This window comes from Aplysia californica, unplaced genomic scaffold, assembly GCF_000002075.1.
Source record: "Aplysia californica isolate F4 #8 unplaced genomic scaffold, AplCal3.0 scaffold00389, whole genome shotgun sequence".
In the NCBI taxonomy this organism is placed as follows: domain Eukaryota; kingdom Metazoa; phylum Mollusca; class Gastropoda; order Aplysiida; family Aplysiidae; genus Aplysia; species Aplysia californica.
Genome location: NW_004797659.1, coordinates 275,741 through 286,905, shown reverse-complemented (window position 1 = coordinate 286,905; position 11,165 = coordinate 275,741). Strand labels below are relative to the sequence as shown.

Genomic DNA, 11,165 nt, shown 5'->3' with positions numbered 1-11,165 from the left:
TTTCTGTGTTTCTGTCTCTCTCTGTGTTTCTGTCTCTCTCTCTCTCTCTCTCTGTCTGTGTGTGTGTGTGTGTGTGTGTGTGTGTGTGCGTGCGTGTGCGTTTATGTGTGAGAGAAAAGCCTCCCCTCAGCCCCTTCTTTACCTTTCAAAATGATTCTCAACTCATTGAACACCCACGCTTCAGTGACCTGGAAGAAGTCGGAGAGAGCGACTCTGACATGGCTGCCACGCCTCTGCTCCTCATTGACACGGCCGGCTGTGACCTTGGCGAGCTGGATCTGCCTGAAGAGGTCTCCAAGGGCAACGAAGGTTGGTTTTACTCACCCTTTCCTGGAATAATAAATGGGCCATTCCACAAAAAGTGACGCATTTAACGCAGGAGTGGTAACCTGCGGGGAAAAAAATCTAAGCTTGGATAGTGCTATTCTTCGTCTTTTGGGGGGTTAGAGGAAGGTTGCATTTTGGAGAAGAGTCGCAGAAATTTACAGAAAAGTGAGAAGACATGGCAAGAGGCTAGCCTAGGATAGGGAAAGGTAGAAAGTGTTTTGTTCGTGGCCTTTACCCCGACCCAGAGTAAGAAAGGCACTGATGATGATGATGATGAGGTTGCTTTTAACAACAAAAAATAAAAGAATAAAGAATGGCTGTACCTCCGTGTAAAATATTTTCAGTAGGTTATCATTTCCATGTTACATGTGTCTCTTTTCATGTCTCTCCCACCTTCTGACCGTTTTATCACCCCTCTTTCTCTCTTGCCTCCCCCTTCATCCCTCTTTCTGTCTCCATCTCGGCCTCCCCCTCCTTACTCTCTTTGTATCTTTTTCTTTCTTTCTCACGCACACACTCTGCCACTCTGACGAACTCTGTCTCTTTCTTTCTCTTTTTTTCTCTGTCTTTCCCCACACTTCCTTTCTCCCCCTCCCCCCTCTTTATCTCCCCTACTCTCTCCCGCCCTCCCTGTCTCTCAATCCCTTCTTCCTCCCCCGCTCTCTATCTCACTTTATCTCTCTCTCTCTCTCCAGTCTTCCCTGTCTTCGTCTTCTTCCGTCCCTTCCTTTGTCTGTTACATTCTAGTAACAGCTATATCTTTGGCGATTTAATGACCCATTTGTGTTGCATGTTGCCTAAAACTCTTACTAAAAATAAAAAGATAAACTTGTTTATATTAAAAAGCTGCGAAGTGTGATTTTTTTCTTTTTGTGTTCAAGCTCAAACTCGTTTTCTGTTTGAAAATGCTCTTAGCCGTGTATTTGACTGCTGTTCAAAGTTTTTTTCATTGTTTTTTTTTTTCAGGCGAGGCAGACATAGTGGCGGCTCGTGTGGAGGAGCTGGTGGACCTGGGGCTGAAGCCTGTGGACATCGCCGTCATCGCTCCCTACAACTTGCAGGTAGTTATAATAGATAAATGGCACTTCACTGCCTCAGGATTATAAAGTTCTATCTGACATTTTTGTCTGTTTTGAGACCATAATTAATGTGATTGACCATGATGTCAGAAGCCAAGTGTTCTATCTACTTTATCAAAATTATAAGATTATTCAGAGTCGTTATCAAGATATTCAAAAGAATTGCATTCGGAAAAGCTTAAAATGTTGTGAAACTCAAAAATTTTTACGTCAAATTTCTCCACACTTGGTACTGAGCAGATAGAATTTTGTAATTCTGAGGTAGCAATTTGAGTAGTGTGTGTCCCAGCTCAACAGCAAGCTCTGTGCACTTAATTAACAATCTTCAGTCTAGAATACACATAACAAACACGCATATGTATGAAATACACACACCAAGAACATGTTTTCAGGTCCTGAATTTTTTTTCTTAAAATTTATATTCTTTGTATTTAAATGCGTACACTGTGAAATTTGTACATAAGTTGCTCTTTATTTGGGTGTAGCAGAAGCAAAGTTAATACACTTTAGAAGGCACAGCATCTGACGCATTATTTTTTAAAAGAAAAAGGCCCGAAAATTTGTTTTCCATATTTCATAAAACCACGCTTGCGACAGAAATGAAATTGTAAATTTAATTTTAAAAGCTTCTAGGGGCCACACAGTTATTTTTTTCTGCGGCTGTGACTTTCCTTATCGCCGCATCAAAACTGTCTTGTCCAAAGTTTTCTTGAATAAAGAGTGCACTTTGGACTACATTTTTCTGAAGGGACGATATGAGTCAGTAGAGACAAATGTGTCAATGATAACAATATGCACAGCATCGGCTGTAACAGTTTGTCCTGCGAGGTGTGAGTGAGACGGTAGATTAACATAAAGTAGCCATTGACAAAGTTATTTTGTATAATTACGAATGATTTCTCAAACTACTTTTAACTTATTCATTTATACTTGTTTGGGTCCTTCTTCTAGGTTGACCTCTTACGGATTCGTCTCTTGGGTCGGTATCCAGATTTGGAAGTCAAGTCAGTAGACGGGTTTCAAGGTCGCGAGAAAGAGGCAGTGATCATTTCTATGGTTCGGAGTAATTCCAACGGTAAGTTAACCAGTCATACAGGGCTTTTTTGTGTTTGGAGACTCGCATCTTTTATTAATTATAGAAGTTTGTGGCATATCTACCATTCCTGCTGCCTCACACTCACTCCCCGAAGCTGCCCCCAACAATAAAGGACAATAAATAGTTTCAGTCAGAAACTGACTGTATGAACAAGTCGTTCTGTAGTTTTACAGGACACAAAACAGAAAGTGATAATGTTGGGATATTTATTCTTTGCTCAAATATGTTGTAGCAAGCAGCTTGCAGAGCTGTTGGGGAAAATGGAAACAGTCCGAGTTCCGTGGACATTGTGCTTTGATAGAGAGTTTGTGAAGTAATGTTGTGATGGTGAGGTTCATGGTGCAAGGGTTGGGTTTTGTGATGTAATGATTAGGTTAAGCCTTGCGATATAATTGTTTGTTAGACTCTGAGATACAGTGGAAAGTTGGGCAGATTTCCTCTTAAACGTTTGGGTTGAGAAAAAAAAAAAGATGTAAATGTCTGACGCCCTCATCAGCACATTTATAGTTAATTTGGGAGGTGGGCTGCTTCTACCCTGCCTGTTCCGGACAAATCGCACTGAGTGGCACATACATTCATAAACAGACAGTTGGAGGTACTTGATGAAATAACTTCTCCTCTCTACTTGGGAATGGACGAAATGCCTTCTGTCTGCAACAAAGAGCTACTGATGCTGGTAATTGCCGGTATTTTCTTAGTTATTGAAAATACAAAATACATATAAGGTCGAAATAATCCAGGCCAGCAACCTGCTGTCGAGGAGAAAAGTGGTTGTCTTAGACAAGTGGATGGTTTTATGCAGTGTCATTATAATTGTTTAGAAAAAAATGCTATTAGGGGTGGGGGGAGTGGGAAGTGGTCGTTTGTACGGTTGATTGTTTTGAACAGGTGGCGGTTAGAGCAGGTTTGACTGTACTTGTTGTTTTTCCAGGTTAAGTCCCAGCTCTGCATTACACTACTCAAAACTTTTCTCAAACTGTTCTGTCTCGCAAAGTGAAACCCAAAAAGAGCCCGACTATTATTCCCAATAGATTTTCAAATGCTTTGTGTCAGTGATGACTCAATGGATTTGGCGACCAGCACTGGCATGGTTGTGAAATTGTTCTGTATTGATGTAATACTGTGTATGGATGTATGTATATTTGTATGTACTTATGTATATATGTATGTATAATTATGTATGTGTGTGTGTGTGTGTGTGTGTGTGTGTACGTACGTATGTATGTATGTATGTATGTATGTGTATGTGTTTACGGATGTATGTATGTATGTATTGTATATTATTTTAAACCGAATTGCCCTTCTGGGATCAATAAAAGTGTAATCTCTTTATTATTATTTATCTATTTATTTTGTGACAGGTGAGGTGGGTTTCCTGGCAGAGCGTCGGCGCATCAACGTGGCGGTGACACGTGCCAGACGTCACCTGACGGTCGTCTGTGACAGCGAGACGGTCAGCCATGACGCGTTCATCAAGTCGCTCATTGACTACATGATGGACAAAGGGGAAGTGTGGTCGGCGCATCAGTATATCCAAGGTGAGGCGTCCGTTTGTTATTTGGGAAAAATCCTCATCTGTCCTAGTGGGAACATTTAGTGAGGCAGCGTGGTGGAATCAGGCTCTCGTCAAAATAATCAAAGTGAAGAAACTTTCATTTTTCTGCAGGTTTATGAATTTTTATGAAATTTTTATTTTTTGGCTCAACACCTTTCACCTTTCATGTCCATGAAAGAACTAATTTCTGTGTGAATGTTTCTGAAAAACGTTGATTAAAGGCACAAAAAATGTAAATTTTCGGTTACCGCGGACTCTTAAGCTTAGGACATAACAAATCATTGGCGGCCTTTTTCTCACTAATTTTATCTCAGAAAACAAGTGACCCTCACCTCCTTCTTTTGCAAATATTTCGACTTGTATTCAAGATAAATGGATTTTTTTCCCATCCAAATAAAGACAAGTGAACAAACTTTAAGATAATACCTATAACTCTACGTGTCCAAAGCTTGACGAGAGCCTGATTCCACCACGCTGCCTCACATTTTGATCCATTTGTTAGGAGGGAGTATCTTCATCTATCTTACTATGAAAATTTTGGTCCTTTTGTGTCGAGAAAAAAACCTTTATCTGTCTTAGTGAGAAATTTTTTATTCTTTTGTGTCAAGGGAAGATCTTCATATGTCTTTGGGGGGGAATTTTAATCAAATTGTGTTGAGGGAAAGTCTTCATTTATCTTAGTATGAAAATTCGGATCTGTTTGTATCTAGGGAAAAATCTTTATCTGTCTTAGTGAGAAAGTTTTGATTCTTTTGAGTCAAGGGAAAATCTTCATGTCTCTGAGGGAAATTTTAATCCATTTGTGTTGAAGGAAAGTGTTTTATCTGTTTTAGTTTTAGTGGGAAAATTTTTATCTGTTTTTATGAAAGGAAAGTTTTCACCTGTCATTTGGAGATATTTCTTGTCTGTTTGTTTAGGTTAAAAACCATAATGAGTTTATGAAGCAGGAAGAAGGAATTCAATTACCATGAAGACACAGGATGGGAAAATTTGATGACAAATGGTTTATTTCAACATCTGCACAGTCTAAAACATAGTTATTGTTGATATTGCAGAATTATGTTTCTACATATTTGTGCCCCTTATCCTCCTACCACACACACACACACACGCACTCACGCACGCACGCACGCACGCACACACACACACACACACACACACACACACACACACACACACACACACACACACACACTCACATTCATACACACGCTCACACACACACACGCACACATGCACGGGCACTTTTAATTCATCCATCATCCATTCATTTCCCACTGACAATCTTGAAAAAATGTTGTAAACACTGTCGGTCAGAGAAAACCAACTTTGTCATACACAGCTGAAGCAGCTGTTGGATTTCTGCAGCTAGCGCTGTCTTAAACGGTAAACCAAGATCTGAGACTTGCTCTTTTGTTGTATTATTTCAGATGGCAAAGTCAGTGGCACATTCTCTCGACCAGCGCGACTTGTCGATGCCATCGATCACGCTCCTCAGAAAAAGACGGATAAAAGAAGTAATCAGTCCTCATCAAAGGCACAGCAAAGACCAGCAAAGTGAGTGAGCTCTGAGAAAGCAAAATTTTTCAAGAGAGAAAAAAAAGCTATTTTGTTTATTTATTTTTTAAAATGTACTTATGCTGTGTATCTTTTCTTACTTTTTTCCACATTCAGAATTTGAATTTCTACGAAATTTTCCTCAAAGCACTCACATCAGACACTGTCGATTAAAGAACTGTAATGTAAAAATGTTTCAAAATTTTTGACTTAGTAATCTGTACAGCTAGCTGACTATATAAAATACCTGAATCATTTGATTAAATACTTTATAGGTATGTAGGTATGTACAGGTTGGTATATGTATATTCTCTCAGGAGATTGAGATGGACAAAATTAGAATGCAAAGAGAGTCAATGTAAAGTTGTGTTTGAAAGTCTTGAGCTGCGCTGGTAAAATACTGATACAGTGCAGCCTCTCTATAACGACATCGTCATGACCACAAAAAAATGTCGTTATAGAGAGGCAACCAAAAATTACTAATGATATATTTAAGGAAAAGATCTGAGACCTGGGCACAATGTTGCTATATAGAGGATGTCGTTATATGGAAGGTCGTTGCGCTCATATAACCTTATGCAGTCGCGAGCACCGTAAAACTCTTACTAAGACTAAACTAACTAAAGTTAAAACTGAAGGTCGTTACAGAGAGGCTGCACTGTATTTATGATGTACTTAGTTGTTTGCTTGTCCGGTATATTTGTCAGGGAGAAAACTCTGAAGTCGTCTGAGGAAAAAGCGGTAGAGTTCAGGAAGCAGCTGGAGCAGTTCCTGGCAGACCCAGGGCAGACCACACTCCACTTCCCCGCGTCGCTCAACTCCCACGATCGTATGGTTGTACATGAGGTGAGGGTCTTCTCTTTTTGCTTCTTCCCTTCTTTCTGCTCCTACAACCTTGATGGCACCTTACAATGAAAAAAAGAAGAAGAAGAAGAAAAGAGGAAGATGTGGCTTACACTTTTCCTTTTTTTTTATCACTTTTGGCGATGTTCTTTAATTTGCAAGTTTTGTCACTAATCTTTTGATGTTAAAAGGAGTGTAGAAATTTATCTCATATCTTGCAGCTACAGGTATTAATTTTAAAGCAGATAGGTTTTTTCAATGTCTCTTACACATCCTGAATTGCATCAAAATAAATGTAAAACTCGGACAAGTATTCATTTCTTGCAGGTATTAAAACAGGCAGGCTAGTGTCATGTGTCTTACACATTCTGAATTGTATCAAAAGAAATGGTGTAAAGCTCAGACAAATATTCATGTCCTGCAGGTTTTAAAGCAGATAGGCTTATATTGTGTCTCTGAATTGCTTCCAAAGAAATGTAAGACTCGAACAAGTGTTCATGTTTTGCAGGTTTAAAAGCAGATAGATCTTGGCTTATATTACATCTCTGAATTGCTTCAATAGAAATGTAAGACTCAAACAAGTGTTCATGTCTTGCAGGTTTAAAAGCAGATAGATCTTGGCTTATATTACATCTGTGAATTGAATCCAAAGAAATAGATCTTGGCTTATATTACATCTGTGAATTGAATCAAAGAAATAGATCTTGGCTTATATTACATCTGTGAATTGAATCAAAGAAATAGATCTTGGCTTATATTACATCTGTGAATTGAATCAAAGAAATAGATCTGGGCTTATATTACATCTCTGAATTGAATCTAAAGAAATAGATCTGGGCTTATATTACATCTCTGAATTGAATCAAAGAAATAGATCTTGGCTTATGTTACATCTCTGAATTGAATCAAAAGAAATAGATCTTGGCTTATATTACATCTCTGAATTGAATCTAAAGAAATAGATCTTGGCTTATGTTACATCTCTGAATTGAATCTAAAGAAATAGATCTGGGCTTATATTACATCTCTGAATTGAATCAAAAGAAATAGATCTTGGCTTATATTACATCTCTGAATTGAATCAAAGAAATAGATCTTGGCTTATGTTACATCTCTGAATTGAATCAAAAGAAATAGATCTTGGCTTATATTACATCTCTGAATTGAATCAAAAGAAATAGATCTTGGCTTATATTACATCTCTGAGTTGAATCAAAAGAAATGTAAGACTCAAACAAGTGTTCATGTCTTGCAGGTTTAAAAGCAGATAGATCTTGGCTTATATTACATCTCTGAATTGAATCCAAAGAAATAGATCTTGACTGATATTACATCTCTGAATTGAATCCAAAGAAATAGATCTTGGCTTATATTACATCTCTGAATTGAATCCAAAGAAATAGATCTTGACTGATATTACATCTCTGAATTGAATCCAAAGAAATAGATCTTGGCTTATATTACATCTCTGAATTGAATCCAAAGAAATAGATCTTGGCTTATATTACATCTGTGAATTGAATCAAAAGAAATGACATAAAACCAAGGCTACTATTCATGTCTTGCAGGTGTCCCAGCTTCTGGGCCTCTGTCACGTCAGTGTGGGGGAAGGCGAGGAGCGGCATATTCAAGTTTCAAAGTCCTCCTCCGGCCTCGTTGACGGTACAGTGAACACTTCCACAAGCAGTGGGAATCTGACACCAACAGACGCCACTGCGGATTCGTCAGTTGTTGATGTTGACACAACGCCCATGTGTGCAACTCCCTCGCACGGAGGTCAGCGAGATATGACTGGCTCACAACGCAGTGGCGGAACTGTTGGCAACGGCTCATTCTCAAATGATAATAAGCAATCATCTGGCACTGGAAAAAAAATGTCATCAGTTACTAGTGATACTACCTGTCTTTCAGATTGTAAAGAAGTTGAATTACATAATTCAGATATGTGTGATGGAGGAGACAGAGGTGTTACCGAGGGTGCAAGGACTATTATAGATCAAGATCAAGTCAGTCAAGATCTTATCTCACATAATGTTCAAAATACGACGGAAAAGAAAGTGGAAAAAGGGAGAAAAAACAATAAGGGTGTCCAAAAATCGGGGGAAAATGCGGGTAAAATTGGGGAGACGTGTTTAGGAGCCAGTAGTGAGGCTGCGGTGGAGAAGTCAGCTTGTTCTGTGTGTGAGAAGGAAGTTCTTAAAGCCAACCTACCGTTACACGAACTGCATTGTCAGCGACGAGTCAGAGCAGAGGCTGCGGGGTCCAGTGACGTAAGCTCAGGGGACAGAACAGGGGAGAGAAGTCAAGCGCAAGGGAAGCCATCGTCGGCTAGCGTGAAAAAGAAAGACATGCGTCTGAAGGAGAAAAAGAACCAGAAAGAAAAGGGAAAGCCGAAAGAAACTCACGTTCAAAAGGCAGCAGACGCTCTCAAGAAAATCGACGACGACGATTTTGAGGGTCTCATCGCCAGCATCACGGAGTTAGACAGCAAGTGCGCGTTCAAGAAGTGCAAGACGCTGACGAACACTCTGGGGAGACACTGCGACTTTTGCACGCGCCGCTTCTGCCTCAGCCACTTGATGCCAGAGATCCACGGATGCGGATCTGCGGCCAAGGATGCGGCTCGCCGGATCATCAGCAGGGACGGCGTGCTGCACCAGGGCAGCGGCGTGCCCAACAGGAAGCCGGATCAGACCAAGCGGGCGCATTTGGAGAACAGGCTGGAGAAGAAGCTCGGAGAGATGGCGGGACGCCGTTCCAAGAACTTGGAGAAGAAAAAGTCTTGACATGGGTAGCTTTGAAAGAAGTCACTGCGCGAAGTGTGTGCCTCATTCATTGTTTGTTGATCATTGGGTACGTGATTGATGTGTGTAGTGGGATGTGTGAATGTGGTTTTGAGTTGGCTTGTGTTAATGGTCACTGTGGTACAGTGTGCTCCTTCAAATAAGGGTGCCAAGAACTCGGAGGAGAAAAAGTCTTGACATGGGTAGTGAAAGAAGTCGCTGCGTGCCTCCTTGTGTGTTCATCGTTGTATGTGTGATATACTGTGTGATATACTGTGTGATGTGTGAGTGTGGTTTTGAGTTGATGAATGTTAATGAGCGCTCTGGTACAGCAGGCCAAGAACTTGGAGAAGAAAAAGTCTTGACATGGGTAGTGAATGTGGCTGCGTGCAGTGCGTGCCTCATTGTGTGTTCACTAGTGGGTGGGTGATTGATATATGTGTGTGTAGTGTGTGATGTGTGAGTGTGGCTTTGAGTTGTAGTACTACAGTGTGCCCCTTCTACTTCTGAATAGTTTATTTTTCTGTTGTCTTTATCTGTGAACACCGTGATTGAATCATTTTGTTACATGCTGGTAAAGTATGTGAATGATCCGCCCTCGAATCTCCTGCTGAACGTTCTTAAACTTGTGTTATTTAATGAGGTTTCATTATGGCTCTCTCTTCACCCCCTTGACCTTATCCTATCAGTATCAGAGAAGTGTGACAAATTTGACAGTTGCGCCTATTATATGATCATATGAGCTTGTATTGTGTTTATGGTGGTGGGAAACCTGTACCAAACCATACTGAAACTGGGGCCATGATTGTGCTGACTCATCATAAACTGCTTCTCAACATTGGCTTTGAATTATATTATTAGTGTTGAATACCTACCAGATGAAAAATTACAATGGATGCAGTATAGGATGAAGTTCCCCAGAAAAGCAGTTGGTTCTGTATAGAAAGCCTTAATCCCAGGCCTGTGTTTTTCTGAGAGGTCTCATCATAATGTTGGCCAGCTCTGGCATCGTAAGGGAAGATGATAACCATTGGTCCTGTGCAGGTTGCCAGGCAAATTTTTCTGGAGAGGCAAAAAACATGTTCACTTAATGAATAATTATAATTCTTCTATGTTAAAACATTATTTTAACTTAAAATTCATCTGAGATCAGGTTAAGGTGTTCATAAACCTGTTCTAGAAAGTTTGAATGGTTCAGGTTGAAAAGAAGCAAAGTTGTTTGACAATACATTCGTCTTTCTCGCTTACACTACTGCGTGGCTGCAGGTGAGCCTTGCGATGTACGCAGAAACGACGAATGGTATGGTTGGCGTCGTTCTCCCTTACACATATATTTAAACTTACACTCCTAAATCGTTACGGGCATGGGTGATGGTCAAGTTGTGACGCATCGTCGACAGTGATGATTGTGTACAGACTGTTACAAACAGAAACAAGAAGTTTCTCATCCTAAGATACGTATTACATAAAAAAGTTTGTGTGTTTGTAGAAGTATTGATTCTCATCGTTTTCCCTCTGCGTTGATTTAAACTTGATTTACAGACTTACGATTGTCGTTGCAATTTTGGTGTCACGAGATAAGAAAGGAATTTGAAGCACAGCAAATATTTATTACTGCCACATTAAAAATGATAGGATTCATATTTTCTATAATTTAAAAAAAACACTTTATTTTTTCATACTTCGTACTTCACAACATCAAAATATTTTCAAAATAGATTCTTGGAGCAGAATTCTGATATGTTAATGGACTGCTAGTAGTAGTAGGCTACTCACCTCAGCCTCAAGTCAGCCCCAGTTGTTCAGAAGTCTCTACTCTTCTCTGACTCGTGGTACTTCATTCAAAGGCCTGTCTTGACGAAGGCATCAGCAACAGCAGCTTCTCAATAATGTGTTCTGTCTTATTCTTGATAACACCTCTTGGT

At 39.9% G+C, this 11,165-nt stretch overlaps 1 protein-coding gene across 2 annotated transcripts in view; it reads left to right on the top strand.

Annotated features, from left to right (window-relative positions):
- Positions 1–10,787, top strand: part of LOC101852639 (DNA-binding protein SMUBP-2) — a 23,620-nt gene extending 12,833 nt beyond the window's left edge. For both annotated transcript variants that reach the window (XM_035971170.1, XM_005103785.3), the window contains exons 10-16: positions 185–309; positions 1,294–1,388; positions 2,358–2,481; positions 3,864–4,040; positions 5,488–5,614; positions 6,322–6,460; positions 8,026–10,787. In XM_035971170.1, the coding sequence (XP_035827063.1) occupies positions 185–309; positions 1,294–1,388; positions 2,358–2,481; positions 3,864–4,040; positions 5,488–5,614; positions 6,322–6,460; positions 8,026–9,243 (2,005 nt within the window). In that variant the 3' untranslated portion in view covers positions 9,244–10,787. The remainder of the gene's footprint in view (positions 1–184; positions 310–1,293; positions 1,389–2,357; positions 2,482–3,863; positions 4,041–5,487; positions 5,615–6,321; positions 6,461–8,025) is intronic.
- The last annotated feature ends 378 nt before the right edge of the window (positions 10,788–11,165 follow it).